The following is a 16,337-nucleotide window of genomic DNA, read 5'->3' as shown; positions in this document are numbered from 1 at the left end:
CGTCACCGCCCTAAGGCTATCACAGCAGCGTGGCCTGTCCTGGCCGACCCAGTGGAACTCCCAGCGGTCCGACCGCAGTGGCTAATCGTCACATAAACCGTAACCATCCCCTCCTCTCACCTTGTCCAATGTCCATATGTGACGACGACCGCCAACAGTGCACGCTGAATGGGACGTCTCGGGGCAAAAACAGCCGTATTATTCGCTCGATCGCTTATGGCGTGGTCTTGTAGGTGCCACCGTGTGTCAACGTAAGGGCGGGCGTGGAAATGGATGGAATCGTATGGCATCCTGAAAATCTGCGTATCTGCAGACCAGTCATACCAATCTCCAAAAGAAGCTAACTTTGCTTTTCCGTTCAAACTTTTTACAGGGTGTTCCAAAAAAGTGAGCCCCTTAACTTATATTGCTTTTATCTCCAAAACCGTACGTCCTACGATAATGAGAGACCCCTTGTTGGAAAGAACGGTCAAAATCGGTTCTAGTAGGCTACCTAGTGTGGCTCTGAATGATTACGTATTACACCGAGAACGACCAGAACAAAATGTGTTGCCAGATCGGGTGAAACACGGCGCCGGCGGTAAACGTGTACCTATTGCTGACGGCAACGCATGACCGATATCGGAGTGGTCAAAATACTGGTTGAACTAGGTCATCCATTCAGTGTTCAATTTTCATGATAAAAGTTCATGTGCGAAGAATGAATAAAAGCACGTGAACTGAAATATGCAGTCAGATGCGAAGAACTTTCAACCATATCCGATACCGTTAAATGTTTCACCAAGAATTTGGTATTGAATTGTGCTTTTCACAATGCTGGCCGTGTTGTGCAAGATATGTAACGGAATTACGGTCTATCTGGATGGAATTTGATTGCTCTTTCTAATGAGTAGCTTCCCAAAGCTGTAGGATGCACGGTTGCAGAGATACAGTCGATCTTAGTTGGGGGGCTCACCTTTTTTGGAACACCCTGTATAACATATACACTTTTTGGAATGAGGTCTTCGTGGCAGATAATAGACGCGTTTACATAGGGTTTGTTGCAAGCTTATATCTCCGTCCGTGATGTTGCAAAAGATGCCAATGGTGCTTAAAAATTTACAAAATGATCCCCTCTAAATATTTGAAGACCACTGCATCGAAGTTATCGCCAAATTAACGAGCTAGAGCCTCGTCAAATATGCTATGTAAACCGGGTTATTATACCTTCCTAGTGCGGCATTTACATTCAGTAGGTACAGTAAACCGAGTTAAAGACAAGTTATGAATGAAAGACAAATACAAACTTTTAGCTGATTAAATACACCACCTTTCTCATATTTTTACAGAAAATATGCTAAGAAGAAGCGCATCTGGTAAAACCTACCGTCCTAGCAGGCAGCACAGCTGGCCCACCTCTACGAGTGCGCTCCCGTCGCCTGGGGCGGTGCCCTGACCGCGGCCCGGGTCAGCTGAGCGCGCCGCCCGCCTCAGTCGGTGGCCCGGCGGTCGGTGGGGAGCGGCTGTGCGCGGCTCCGGTCGGTCTCTGCGGTGGACACGGGTCGCCCGCGACTACACCGACCCTCCGGACACTCAGGACGCGCGCTCTGGAGGCGGCCACCCTGGGGAGCTCACCCGGAACGTCATCGTCTTCTCCGTCCGTCTCGAACGCCGCCAGCCTGGGTCTCCCGGCCGAGTCGGAGGGCTCTCCGCTGACGCCGGCGGCTGTCGATCGGCGCCGCTCTCCGCACACACCGTGAGTTATTCCGCGCGGCGGGTCGACGCTCCGCGGCCGCGCCCGGCCCCGTGTCACGCCGACGACACCCGACCCCGACGGGCCGGCGCGCCGGTCTGTCGCCGAAAAAGCTGTTCCCAGATGAATATTCCGATAACCTTGTCACGTCGGATCGGTGAACAGCGCCGAACGGCTCCGATGTCTCTATCTTATCTATCCGGCCACGGCTATTGTTCGTGAACTCTCCGGGGTTTTGTTCGAGTACAAATAGCTAACGTCAGGTTTGAAGTTTTACGTTTTATCATAGTAACCGAACCTTTACTAACGGTCGATTTTAAAATAATAATATAACTATTAGCGCATGTATTTTCATATTAGCGCCTGTATTTTCATAGGATTTTTCTTTTCGTCTTGCATTGAATTAGTTTTGTCGACTATGGCCATACAAATGGCATTTTATGACAATGCTCCCAAATAACTAATTGAGATGCGAATGTCTTTCTAGTTGCGGTTTATTTGCCACTGGTCAACAGTGCAGGGACATATATATGATTCTTCGTGTCTCCGAGTGGAAGATACCTAAAGATATATTATCCAAGCGGGTCACTGAAAAGCGAGCGATAAACGCGAGGTTTTTTCTTCCACTCGGAGCCATGAAGAATCCTCGCTCAAGGGTCATTATCGTGCGGATCTAGGGGCCTGTCAATTTCATCCAGCTCTCAATCTTCTGCCTACTTTGGCACATCAGAGTGTTGCACAGTGCTCGTGCGCGCTGCGCACTTTGTAGTCGTTGGTTTGTGCACCATGCCAGAGCACAGTGGGGGAAACTGTGGTCAAATCTTCTATTTTTGGAAGCCTTCCATTTTTGGAAGGACCTTCCATAAATGGGTATGCATTTTCCAAAAATGGAAGGCTTCCAAAATTGGAAGGTCTAATCTCAGTGTTCCCAACTGTGATTCACATTCTTTGATTTAAGTTACGGCCTTTTTAAATGTGTAACATTAATAGTTGATTTTGCCATTTATGATCATTGATATAAGGAGAAGCAGCAGTGCTAGTGTTGGTAATACAGGCATGCTATGTCAATGTACATAGTGATATAATAGCATGGTGTCCTGGCGCACTGCTCTCTTTTTCTACTTCTAGAGGACACATAGAAATTCAGAAGAGAAAACAGCTGGTCAATAACCAACCAGGAGGAACACAGCTATAGCCCTGACAAAAAATGGTTTGAATTAAACTTACTATTCCTCATATAAATTGAAGATTCATGCTCCTTCGATAGAAAGTAACACGAAAAACGGCGCAGCAACGCCTATTTAATTCGTCCCATATTCCGGAAAAAACATTGAAAAATGACGAGACCTCCACCCAAATGTTTGGCAAAAGCCTTAAAAAATTGAAATCAACCACACAATATGCTAATAAATGCAGAAAACGGCAACAAATACAAGTTTTACTCGCCACTACACTCCCGAAACCGCCGCACTCTGTCCAGACAATTCCGCACTGTAAATAAAGTCGGCGGTATCGAACAAGCATGGCCCGTCACTAAAGTACTTTAAAGGATATTTACTTTTCGTTTTTGATGCTTTTTGCTTACAAAATGTTTGATAAAGTCTTATAAAACCATCGTTTGTCGGTAAATTTTTGTCAATTTTCCACGACTCATTACTTTGAAAAATTACCTAAAATACATCCACGCTAGGATTTAGGCATCCACGCTAGATTATGGACACTTCACTATGGCGAATAGAAAGCGACCAGGGGCGATAGTCGCATTTGCCTCATGTTCGGCGGAAATCGGTAAGTTCCAACATATGCGCAACATTTTCTATATTTGGGTACGATGACGTCGTCAGCGTACCCATTTTTGGAAGGTGCGTACCCATATATAGAAAATCCTTCCAAAAATGGAAGGCTTTCTAAAAATGGAAGATTTGACCACAGTTTCCCCGACTGAGCACGGGCGTCGTTCCGTCATCTCTAATCACCAGCGGCGATAAAATCCTGCGGCTCTATTGATCTTCCCTCAGTTAATTTCACGTCCTGGCTGATTGATGTTCAATTATCCCATGACCCTTGCAGGTGGTTCAATAGCCGACCGTGTCCTTAGGTGCGCAAGGCAGTTATACCTCCTAGGTGGGGTGGGGACGGGGTGGTCAAACGGACGGGGTCTCTCCTTTTCATGACTAACCTAATGGCCAGGCTGTCGTACTGACTAGCGCACATTGAATACATGAGCTGAGAAAAGTGACCATAAAAGTAGTTGTGGGGAACACGGTTATGTTGCAAAGCAAACTCTGCGCAAACACATGTGACATGTGTTGCATTTAGTTTGCATTTTCTTTTTAGTTGTATCCGGGATGCCCAGAGATAATGCCATGAAGCATGCATTCGGACGTGGTTCTGATTCCCAGTCTTCTGCGCGGTCGGGAAGTCGTTTTCTATGTTCCATTAGGAGCCGTTACGAATCGTCGGCTGTGATGAATAGTGGGAGACTGCAGACATTTATCAGAATCATCAGTGCAGTGAAGACGCCACTTCCGACTGTTTGTAATCAGCAAACGGGAGGCTTGAAATATGGAATGTGTGCATGTCCAAAGTCCGTCTTTCATCATTCTTTCGGCATGCAGCGGTACGAATATCTTCCCATGGTATCCGTAAAGCACGCAGGCTGAATTGTGAATGATGGATGATGGAGAGGCAAAAAAGTTGCCTGCAACATTAAAATTTTTCCTAGTTGTTTTCCATGGTGACATGGTCAACGTTTCAGAGTAAAACAACGTAGTGACGAATAGAGACAAAATTGCAGCCGTCTATAGCAGCCGTCTAATGTAACAATACCACTGGCAATAGGAGACTGAAGTGTCTCACAAAACAATAGCACTGCTCGCACTCGGAGCTTGCAGTGTCTCACAACACAATAATAGGTAGGTACTATCAACAATAGAAAACTGCAGCGTCTCACAAGACACTAACCCTATCGGCAACAGGAGACTGCAGCGTCCCACAAAAGAATAGCCCTACCGGCCATTGGAGACTGCAGCGTCCCACAGAACAGTAACACTAGCGGCCATTGGAGACTGCAGCGTCCCACAAGACAGTAACACTAGTGACAATGGAGACTGCGGCGTCCCACAGAACAGTAACACTAGCGACAATGGAGACTGCAGTGTCCCAAAAGACAGTAACACTAGCGACAATTGGAGACTGCAGCGTCCAACAAGACGGTAACACTAGCGATAATTGGAGACTGCAACGGCCCACAAGACAGTAACACTAGCGGCAATTTGGGACTGCAGCGTCCAACAAGACGGTAACACTAGCGATAATTGGAGACTGCAACGGCCCACAAGACAGTAACACTAGCGGCAATTTGGGACTGCAGCGTCCCACAAGACAGTAACACTAGCGACAATTGGAGACTGCAGCGTCACACAAGACAGTAGCACTAGCGACAATTGGAGACTGCAGCGTCCCACAAGACAGTAACACTAGCGGCCATTGGAGACTGCAGCGTCCCACAAGACAGTAACACTAGCGGCCATCGGAGACTGCGGCGTCCCACAAGACAGTAAGACAAGCGGCAACTGGAGACTGCAGCGTCCCACAAGACAGTAACAAGTGACAATTGAAGACTGCAGCGTCACACAAGACAGTAACACTAGCGACAATTGGAGACTGCAGCGTCACACAAGACAGTAACACTAGCGACAATTGGAGACTGCAACGTCCCACAGAACAGTAACACTAGCGGCCATCGGAGACTGCAGCGTCCCACAAGACAGTAACACTAGCGACAATGGAGACTGCAGTGTCCCACATGACCGTAACACTAGTCACAATGGAGACTGCAGCGTCCCACAGGACAGTAACACTAGCGGCCATCGGAGACTGCAGCGTCCCACAAGACAGTAACACTAGCGACAATTGGAGACTGCAGCGTCCCACAAGACAGTAACACTAGCGACAATTGGAGACTGCAGCGTCCCACAGAACAGTAACACTTGTCACAATGGAGACTGCAGCGTCCCACAAGACAGTAACACTAGCGGCCATCGGAGACTGCAGCGTCCCACAAGACAGTAACACTAGCGACAAATGGAGACTGCAGCGTCCCACAAGACAGTAACACTAGCGACAATTGGAGACTGCAGCGCCCCACAGAACAGTAACACTAGCGGCAAATGGAGACTGCAGTGTCCCACAAGACAGTAACACTAGCGGCAATGGAGACTGCAGTGTCCCACAACTCACAAGACAGTAACACTAGTCACAATTGGAGACTGCAGCGTCCCACAAGACGGTAACACTAGCGGCAACTGAAGACTGCAGCGTCTCACAAAACAGTAGCGCTGCTGGCACTGGAGACATCAGTGTCTCACAAGACAGTAGCGGCAATTAGGTAGGAGCCTGCAGCGTGAGCCAGAGTCTCTGAAACCTCTCGGACATAGGTTAGCTCTAATGCTCATATACTATATAAGGAGCGTGGGAAGCATGAAGGCCCCAAGAGGTCAGCATGAGACCCTCAGAAAACGACGAGGGCCTTCAGAATTAAACTTGGGCCCTCATGGAATGCAAAGGGCCCTCCGATGCTTACGTGGGACCCTAATAGATCGATGGGCATAGCGGGCATAGACATTCAGATCGGCCCAAAGCCCTAAGCGACCACGATGGGTCTCTCAAGAACCTGTGCCAGGTCCCTCTGATGCATGCGTTAAGGTCCTTAGAAACTGTATATGGATCCTCTGACTTCTGAGACCCAATGGCTGACACGAGGCCCTGTGGATCCAGCCCCAGCTTTAGTGACTGGCATCAGGTAATCGATTGAATCTTAGATCAGGCCCTTGGAGGGTTTCTAGTCACTTTTTTAGGGGGAGTGCAGAAGAGTGGTACACGCAACTGCATCCCTTGTATCCCCTCCCCACCATCAGAGGGTCCGCCCGGCTCCGGTGTCCGTCCCCGCCCAGTACCGGTGGCTGTCCCCGCCCAGTACCGGTGGCCGTCCCCGCCCAGTACCGGTGGCCGTCCCCGCCCAGTACCGGTGGCTGTCCCCGCCCAGTACCGGTGGCCGTCCCCGCCCAGTACCGGTGGCTGTCCCTGCCCGGTAGCAGTGGCTGTCCCCGCCCGGCAGCAGTGGCTGTCCCCGCCCGGCAGCAATGGCTGTCCCGCCCGGCTCCGCAGCGCCGCCGGTCCCTGACGCTTGCGGCGCCCGCCGGCAGGCGGCAGCACCGTCTCTCGGTGATGATCGAGGAGCCGGACAGCCGGTGGAGGATGTCGGAGCGGCGCATCTTCTGCCTGTCGCTGACGGTGCTGCTGATGCTGCTGCTGGTGGGTCTGCTGGTCGGCATGGTGACCTGGTACCGCACCCAGTCGGACGCGCAGCTGGCGATGGCCGAGCAGCAGCGGCTCTGGCGGGGCCGCCTCCTCCAGTGTCAGCAAGGTACCGACTCCGGGAGGGGGAGGGGGACAGGGTCGGGAGCGTGGGAAAGTGCAGGTAAGCTAATTGGACTTTGGAGTCGACAGGTTTTCATGGGACGATTATGAAAGCATCCTACTTCTGACGTGTATGTATGTATCTTGATCAGATTACATTGACAACTTTTACATCGCCAACTGTCATGATCCTCGTAAATAATATTTATTATCATGAAAGGCTTACAAACGGTAAGCTAATGAAAATTGGTCATATTTCTGCCATGTTCTCAGCACTGGCACGTACCCTGCAGGTAATGACGTCCGAGCCATGGGGCATGGCCACCATTCGTCACTGTGCGCTGTCAGGAGCAGGTGTCTGACCGCCTGTCCGACTCTACCCACTCCCCCGCCCGCCGCCAGGTCGCCGGTCGGCCGAGACCCGTCTGGTGGCCGCTGCCTCTCGCGTCGGCTCCCTGTTCGAGGAGGGCTCGCCTTACCACCGAGCCGCGCTGCAGGGCCTCCGGGACGCCAACGCACGCGCCAGCGTGGGCCGGCCGCTGCTGCAGGCGGCCGCGCCGGACGGAGGCGGCGACCAGGGACCGCCGGCCCTCTCCAACGTCACTCTCGTCAGCGCCAACGTGTCCGCCACGGTGAGAGCCCGGGACAATGTCGTCAATTTTTACAATAATTAACTCATATGCTGAGATCTTCATCTATTGGATTTAGTGTGCACGTTTATTTTACCGGTTTTCTTGGTCGACTTTACGGTGTATAAATAATGGTGTCGTCCTCGTTTAAGCTGGCGTCCAGACCCAGCATCCACCGGGTCGTCTATTGGCCAGAGTGTCTCTCTGAGCTCGTGTAACCTCGTCCCTCCGCAGGGCGACACTCTGGCTGCTGTCCAGCAGCTGTACGCGGACGGGGTGCGGCTGTTTATCGGGTTCCCGGACAGCGACGAGCTGCTGCGCGCCGTGCAGTGGGCCTCGCAGCACGCGCCCGACGCCGTGCTCGTCTCGCCGACGGCCACGGCCGGTGACCTGCAGTCGGACTCGGGCAATCCGCTGCTGCTCAGTCTGGGGGACGCGGCGCTGGCGGCGGCGCTGCTCTGCCTGCTGCGCCAGCGCTCTGTCCGGCACCTGGTGCCCGTGGCGGCCGACACCACCTACGGCCGCAGCGTGGTCGAGGAGCTGCGCCGCGCCGCGCTGTTCGACGGCGCCGCCACGGCCGTCACCGAGCCGGTCTGGTACCGGCCGGCCGACGCGGCGGCGGCCGCCGGCCGCGGCGCCGTCATCCGGGCGGCGGCCGACGCGGTGTCCGCGCTGGCGGCGCCGCCGGCCACCGTCGGCCTGCTGTTCGTCTCCGGCGCCGAGATGCGCCACTTCCTGGAGGAGGGCGGCTGGGACTCGCGGCTCTCGGCCGCCCAGTGGTTCGGCACCGACTCGGTGGCGCTGCGGGACGACATCCTGGCCTCGCCGGCGGCCCGCGCGGCGGCCGTCCGCGTCAAACTGACGGCGCTCATCTACTCCGGGGCGGACGCGGCCAGCGCGGCCGAGCAGTGGGCCGTGCTGCGCCGGCTGACCACGGGCGCGCAGCAGCCGGCGCCCAGCGTGCTGCGCGCCTACGACGGCGCCGCCCTGCTGGCCGAGCTGGGACACCTGCTGCTCGGCCACGGCAACACGACCGGCGCGCTGGCCGCGCTGCGGGCCTCCGTGCGCGCGGGCGTCACCGGCGCCGCCGCCGTCAGGGACGGCTCGCGCCGCGCCGGCGGACGGTTCGCCGTGACCCGGGTAGTGGCGCGCGCGGACCTGGAGCGCGAGCTGCTAGCGGCGCCGGACGCCGGCCCGGCGCTGTGGGCGGTGACTGGCCAGGTGCGGATCGAGGCGGACCCGCAGCAGGGCGCCTACCTGGGCCGCATGGTGCTGAGCTCGGCCGGCGCCGGCCTGCACCTGGTGCGCCGCAGCGACGTGCGCGCCCTGTACGCGGCGCTGGGCGGCTGCGGCGGCGACGGCCTGCAGCTGACGGCCACTGCGCCGGCCGGCGCCGCCGAGCTGAGCGCGGCCCGGCGCGCCGCCGAGCTGCCCGAGCGGCTGCTGGTGTCTGCCGCCCGGCCGGCGCGGCTCGAGCTGCACTGCGCCGCCTCCGAGTCGGGCCTGCTGCACCTCAGCCTCCGCTGTCCGGCCGTCCAGCTGCCCGGCGCCGACACCGTGTTCTGCCTGGCGCAGTACTACCGCCTGGTGGGCGCCAACGTCACCAGAGCCTCTGCGTCGGCCGTGCGGTGGCGCCACGAGCGGCGGCTGGTGGGCTGCGGGGCGGCGCCGGCCGAGTGTCTGGACCGGCCCTGCCGGGAGCAGCGCTCCTGTATCACCGCGCTCACTGACGAGCTCGGCACGTGGCTCAAGGAGTGAGGCACTGCCGGCTCCACGGAGGGCCAAAACTGACGGCCCACGTCGACAAGCCGGCTGGACGGCGACAATGTTGACCGCCATCTTTAAATTGTTTAAATGTACCGGATTGTTAGTGCTGTATTACAATATCAACTCGAATAAATATACACCTTGAAACTCAGCGTCCACATGATTTACGTGCTAGTCTCATGATGCCATGATAAATTAAACGGTAAAGCTGACTCAGAACTGTTATAAATGGGTGGCAGAGGTTGGCCCACGGCGTGTGTCGTCCGCTTACCTTTCCAGTTTCCACTCGAGGGTTATACCACTGTCCACCACTGCGTGGGAGCAGCTAGTGATCCAGGACAGCTCCGTAAAAAAGATGGCTGATAGAACGAGGATGATACGCAAATTAGTCATTCAGGACTAGATGAACTTTTATTTGTAAGTGAAATGCACACATGTTTTGGATGGATGAGTAGAAAACCGCATGAATATGTGTAAAGAACTAGGCAAGTAATCGACAAAAAAATGAAAATAAATAAAAAAACAATTTGCACCATAGAACACGTCGGCAAAACCTTGACATTGCCACCACAGGGCTGGCCAGTTTTCCGAGATCCTGCTGAACCCCGCACGGCTGTCAGTGGAGTGAATAGGCCAAGATTACACCGCCTCACTGAACATCCAATGGATCACACCAGTCGCAGTCTTACGAACTCAGCATCCGGCCTTGCCTCAAAGAGGACGAAGACGCAAACAATTTATTGCTTAGAAACATGATCGAATACAAGGCACACAATTTTGCTCGAACAAACCAAGCTACGCATCCCTCACGAGGGGCACGAAAGTAGGGTGTGAAGAACAAACCGACCCCGGGCGGCGGCCTTCCGACTCACCGGGACGGGCGCCGCGCCGGCCCGGGGCGCAACAGAAGTGAGGAAAGCATTAGAGCTGCCGCTGCCGCGCGGCAGCCGCCGGCAGCTGGCGCACCGCGCTGCACGCTGCGCGCGCCACCCGTCGTCTGTCTCCCCGTCTGGACAGGCCCCGGCTCGCCGCTCCAACTCGGCCGGGGCCTCCGCGGCGCGTCCGCACCCGCGCCGTCTTCTCCGAACGTCTCCGAACTGACTGCGGCCGTCTGGACGGCTCGTCTGCGTCGTCTCCCTCGTCTTTCTCTCCCCAATTTGTCGGTCGTGAATTTGCTCTCGCTGCTCTGGGGCAGCCGTGTGGCGGCGCCGCGGTGCGCGGACGGCCGCCGACCCCGTGGACGGCGCTACCGACCCGCCGTGTGCTTCTGGCTGCGGCCCGCAGGCCCGGACCGGCCTCCTCTAGCCGTCTCGGGAGCAGTCGCGCGCCATGTGACCGAAGTCACCGCACGTGTAGCACTTCATACAGTTGCGGGCAATGTGACCCGTCTTCTTGCATCTGTGGCGGGCAGGGCCGAATTAAGATCCTAAATTGATTTAGCATATACAAATTGACAATCAATTGGGGATGCACAACCTCAAACTGAAGACCATTTCCGATTTGAAATTGAAGTGACCCAAACTTGGTCAATGAGGCTAACATAACTCATGAGTTGCTTTCTGCAAGACCAACGAAGCAAAGTCAATTGTTTACCCACTTCTCAAAAAAGTATCTGCACATGCAATCGCGAGCGAACGAATTGTTGAGTGAAGTTTTATCTCATGAATCAGTATCACCCTGGAGCGGGACAGGATTGCAGAGAAAAAGGAAAGACGAGGGAGAGACCAGGAGAGCGGAAGCAGGCGGCGAGTCGCCCGCGACCCACCTGTGGCAGGAGTCCTCGCCGGCGGCCGGGTTGTCGGGACAGTCGCGACTGATGTGCTCGGTCGACTTGCACGTGTAGCACATGCGCTTCTTCTCCTCGCCGCTGGCCTCAGTGCAGTCGGACGAGATGTGGCCGCTCTTGCCACACACGTAACACTGCCGGACAGACGGTCAGAACACAGTCAGACTCAGCACGGCGGCTACAAACACACATTTCCCGATCCCCTGCATCACACACACTAATGAACCATCCCTGTAAGAAGTTGACTTTACCAGTCAACTAACAGCATTCAATCCAAATATGGCGCTAATGCGCTATAGGCCCGTGTCCACGGTCTCACTCACTCACCATGCGGTCGTCGACCTCGCAGTCGCGGCTAATGTGGCCCTTTTTGCCGCACGTGTAGCACGTCTTGTCCGAGTCGGGACAGTCGCGCGCCAGGTGGCCGGTGCCGTTACAGTTGTAGCAGAGCGGCTCGCGGCCGCGCCGCTCCGCCTGCGGGTTGGAGCAGTCGCGCGCGATGTGGCCCGGCTGGTCGCACCGGTAGCACACGTCTTCGCCGGCCGTGCAGTCGCGCGCCATGTGGCCCATCCGGTTACACTTGTAGCACTTCTCTGCGGAGCGCGGGAGGGAGGTGTGGGCGGTTAGCACTGGGTGGGACGGGCGGCTGAGGCGGGCGAGCGCCTGCTGTCGTAGGACTGTAAGGACGTCTGGATGATATTGAATGGTAAGACATTACCATGCTTGGGTTTTCTAGGACGTGGCGAAGATCTCTGGTCATAGCGTACGTCCTACTTTACCAGTAAAACAGCAACGCTGATACGCTAATACACTGTACAAGTATGGAACAACCGATTACTGTTTGCTACGGTCAGACAGAGAGAACATAACATGAATCGCATTCTTTTTGACGAAAGCACGATTTACGAAGCCGCTAGTGCCGCCAGCTACCCCCAACCGCCCAGCTCGGTTCTCAAGTTGTGAGTGATAAGCCACTCGTCTGACCCGTGCTGTGTACTGACCTCTGAACACGGTGCGTCCACCCCTGCCGCGGCCTCGGCCCCGTCCGGCCGCGCCCGGCGCCGGTCCCGACGGCTTGTGCTCGGCCGTGGGACAGCTGCGCGCCATGTGGCCCGTCTCGTGGCAGTTGTAGCACTCTATGGTGCTGACCACCGCCGGCTGGCACACGCACACACAGAACTGTCAGCATTGCAGCCGATACCTATCCATTCATCCGAGTATTCAATTTCAAACAACTACCAACTCCTGGTGTTACCCGTTGCAGTTAATGAAACATTTTGTTTGCTGCATCACACTTTGCTCAAATGTCATGGAAAATGATAGGTAGTTCCATAAAAATTCATCATGAATTATATGAATTCTCAAAATATATAAATGAAATATACATTGTCTATGCAACAAAAACAAAGACACAGGTAAGAAATGCTACATCAAAATATGGAGAATAATGTATTTTGTAAAAAAAAAGCATTAAGCTGCAAAGCCACAGCTATATAGCAAATATCATAGATGGGCACCACTCCTCAAAAATGTAACTTCATTACTCGCTCCTCCATTCCTTCAAAACGCCACTTCCAATACTCGTTCCTCCACTCCTCTGCAAAAAATGTAACAGAAGTTTCTTAGCTAGTCACCTTGTTACAGCTTCACAACAAAAGACCTAAAAATGTCCTGTGCATTTTACACATAACTGCAACTGACACCAGTTCCAAATAAGGCCACCAATACAGATGGCCACATCTCTACCCGCTGAGACAGACTGCTTCAGTGGGTTCAGATAACTGGCAGCTTGCTGCCATACAGTGTTGAGTTGGAACCCTGCAGTATCAATGTATTGCAATGCAATCTGTCTCTCTTTTGCCTACCATTCACCTTAACCCGCGCCCTGGTGGGGGGGGGGGCTATTTTTTGCCCCCCCTCCAGACTTTTTGATATATCTCCAGAACCGCTGCGCCGATCGTCACCAAACTTTCAGTACCCTCCCGGACATCAATTTTACACATTGTGACCAAAAATTTTTCCAAAGGCTATGATAGGTTGGCCGGAAATGACGTCAGAGTGACGTCATGTTCTGCCGTTTTCGACCCAAAAAAGGGTTTCGCGGGAAGAGCTGTCAGGCCTATAGCTTTGCAAATACAGAAAAATGATAAAGACATAAAAGCTGTAGAATCAACAGGGCTACAAAACTGCTATCTCGGATTTTTGAAATTTTTGGATTTTGACCCCCAAAAATCAAAAAATAATTTTTTTGCATATAATAATCGAAAAATCCAAAAAGTTTTTTGAATTTCGCAAAAACCGGAATATATGTGATAGTCCTTACCTCCTTCCATCCACATACCAAATTTGAGATCGATACCTCTTTTTTTGGCGAAGTTATAGCGAAAAAACTGTTCAAAATTGATGACGTCAAATTTTCAAACTCAATTTTTAGCAATTCTAGACCCCGTAGCGCAAAACAAAGACCACCATTAGACTCCCCGTGACGAGCTGCATCGAATCAATACCAATTTTATGCAAAACTATCAATTTTGAAATTTGACCTTTTTTGGCCTGACCTTGACCTGACCTTGACCTGAACTTCACCAGAAAGTGACCTAAGCCGTACCTGATAGTCTTATAACCAATACCATTGAGTTGGAAATGAAAAATTGGCCATAAAACATGCATCACACAACCTTAGTAAAGTGTGGCTCATGTGACCTGACCTGTGACCCTTGGTGACCTGACCTGTGACCTGACCTGGTATTGTCAGTGACCTCTAATAGTAATATATCTACTAGGCAACTGACGCCCTATCGCTGATTCTCGACAAAATGCGTTTTCCTCGGTGTTATAGCGCATTCCCTAGAAGACCCGTGAACGGTGAAACATTTCATCTTTGACCTGACCTGTGACGTCATCGGTGACCCCGAGGTCAATGAAATTTGGTTTTCCTCGACAAATTTGACAGGCCTTTCGAACGCCGTTTGAATTTTGCGGATCCGTCCAGTAGTTTCGGAGATACGAGGGGGGGCAAAAAATAGCCCCCCCCCCCCCACCAGGTCGCGTTATAAACAGACCCCACCAGGGCGCGGGTTAAAATGCAGTCCTGAAAGATGGAATATCAGCTTGGGAAAAGCTATCTTCACATAATTTCTTTCATTCAAGTCTACCTGTGACAAGGCACTAGCATGTGTTGATGCATTAGTAATGACAAACTAAACCTAAAAGAATTCAGAATAATTCAATCAATTGGGTGGGACAGCCAGTCAGTATTCAGATGAACCCTTAAAAATACATTCCTCAGCTGCCACAATAGCTGGTGACATTTGGTTACTGAAAACCATAACAGCACTCATTTCATCACTTAAAGAATAAATTGTGCCCATCTATGCTGTGCAAAATATTGTAAAAAAAAAATCAACACCCACACACTGATACATTACTTCAGAACAACCATCTAATATCTACAAATCAAGCAAGTGAAAAATATAAGGAAAGATTCAAATAGTGCTAATAGTATGACCTGTGCATACCTTTTCAGTTTTGGTGGTATCTGAATCATTCTTCTCAGCTGACGGACAGGCACGAGCCATGTGTCCCACCTCATGACAGCTGTAGCATTCCACAGCGCTGGCACTCATTGTATTGACAAGAATCGCTGAAAAGGGTACAAATTATAAGCATGACAAATTCAGATGCAATTGCAAGTGAGCAGAAGGGTGGAATCTGAAAACAGGGTGCCAGAGCAAGAGGGCATATTGTCAGGTGATTATTGAGAAATTCTTTACCTTCCAATGCCTCTAACATGTCAATTTTGAAAAAGCCTTGATCAATTGCCCCAGGCACCCTGAATTCAGATTTCACCAGCATAAGTGTTTCTAAGTTAAGATTTGCATACCATGACCATCGCCCATGCAGAGCTTCAGCCTGAGCTAAGCATGAACGAAAAGCAAGTCACATTGACAAATAAAAAGCCACTGCAGTTTCAATGAAGCTGTAGATCAGGGTATATTGAGTGAAGATAAGGTAACAAAAATTTGAAAAACCATCAACATATTGTAACCTAAACAGAATTTGAAACTCAAACTTGATGAATCGATCCACATGCAATTACCTTGTCACAAATCCAATAGGCAAAGATTTTAAGGCTAAAGAGAGTGTCTGCATGAGATTTCAGAGCTAGGAAAGTCTCGACATTAGACAGTCAATTGAAAATAATAAAAAATTGTGCTACCGCCCACACCTTACTCACCAATCGGACGCAAATAAACTGTCCCACGCGCACGCGTTCCACATGGAAAACGTGCGCAACAACCGCCGCCATAAAGCAAAAAATAATTGTAAAATATCTTAATCCTAAGACAACCAATGCAATTGACATATATGTTTTCAGAGGTTTTTAACAAATATATTATAATAAATTATGAGTAACTGACTTTATTCGTGACATTAATCATCATAGTAATCATTTTCAACCATTTCTGGAACTAAGGTTAAATGTCAGAAAAATCACTAAATTATGGATATTTGTGTCAAAGCAACAAGCGTAGTACTAAATGTAAACTAAACCAATTTTACCATATTAATTTCCAGTAGGGAGGCTATATGGTTTAGGTTTTTATGGTTTTAGCCCATCCGTGAATCGATAAATCTGGTTCATACCTAAACTACACTAATAGATCTGGTTCGTTTGGTAAAAAACGAGGCCTGCACAGTGCACACTTAGAATTCAGCTTGAGCCTCAAGGTTACCCAGTCCGTAGGTAGGTACCACCTACCTCTTTGGCCTACCGGCCCCGGGAGCTGGGAAAAAGATATGCACGGCTGTCCTATTGATACGAGTAGATATGCACGGAAAAGATATGCACGGCTGCACGGCTGTCGGCGGACCAATAGGTCCGCCGGACCTATTGGTTTTCTAAATATGCACCGGCCGAGGGGAGGGGGGCGGGTACGACCCCCTCTCGCCGTTTCGCCCCTGATAGAGCTAGAGCGTTGCGGAAAAACGAGCGTGTGCG

At 52.0% G+C, this 16,337-nt stretch overlaps 2 protein-coding genes across 6 annotated transcripts; one reads left to right on the top strand and one right to left on the bottom strand.

Moving 5' to 3' along the window:
• The first annotated feature begins 1,346 nt into the window (after positions 1-1,346).
• LOC122384702 lies at positions 1,347-9,700 on the top strand. The gene is made up of 4 exons (XM_043372358.1): positions 1,347-1,735; positions 6,940-7,160; positions 7,556-7,785; positions 8,017-9,700. The coding sequence occupies exons 2-4, from the start codon at positions 6,962-6,964 to the stop codon at positions 9,538-9,540; spliced, it is 1,953 nt and encodes a 650-aa protein (XP_043228293.1). The 5' UTR covers positions 1,347-1,735; positions 6,940-6,961; the 3' UTR covers positions 9,541-9,700.
• Positions 9,701-10,272: 572 nt separating this feature from the next.
• Positions 10,273-15,718, bottom strand: LOC122384703 (cellular nucleic acid-binding protein-like). 5 transcript variants are annotated; one of them, XM_043372363.1, is made up of 7 exons: positions 15,573-15,669; positions 14,854-14,978; positions 12,880-12,932; positions 12,337-12,493; positions 11,663-11,928; positions 11,315-11,469; positions 10,273-10,947 (listed from the first exon to the last, which is right to left on the bottom strand). In XM_043372363.1, exons 3-7 carry the CDS (start codon positions 12,889-12,891, stop codon positions 10,851-10,853), a joined length of 687 nt encoding a protein of 228 aa, XP_043228298.1. In that variant the 5' UTR covers positions 12,892-12,932; positions 14,854-14,978; positions 15,573-15,669; the 3' UTR covers positions 10,273-10,850. The 5 variants fall into 5 exon arrangements, with proteins under 5 accessions (XP_043228298.1, XP_043228299.1, XP_043228295.1 ...); XM_043372364.1 differs by having other exon boundaries at positions 15,435-15,578; XM_043372360.1 differs by lacking the exon at positions 12,880-12,932 and having other exon boundaries at positions 15,573-15,718.
• Between the last annotated feature and the right edge of the window lie 619 nt (positions 15,719-16,337).

Source organism: Amphibalanus amphitrite, unplaced genomic scaffold (assembly GCF_019059575.1).
Source record: "Amphibalanus amphitrite isolate SeventyFive unplaced genomic scaffold, NRLGWU_Aamphi_draft 000196F_arrow, whole genome shotgun sequence".
Taxonomy (NCBI): domain Eukaryota; kingdom Metazoa; phylum Arthropoda; class Thecostraca; order Balanomorpha; family Balanidae; genus Amphibalanus; species Amphibalanus amphitrite.
Note: the sequence above shows the minus strand (reverse complement) of the source record. Positions and strands in the feature narration are given on the sequence as shown.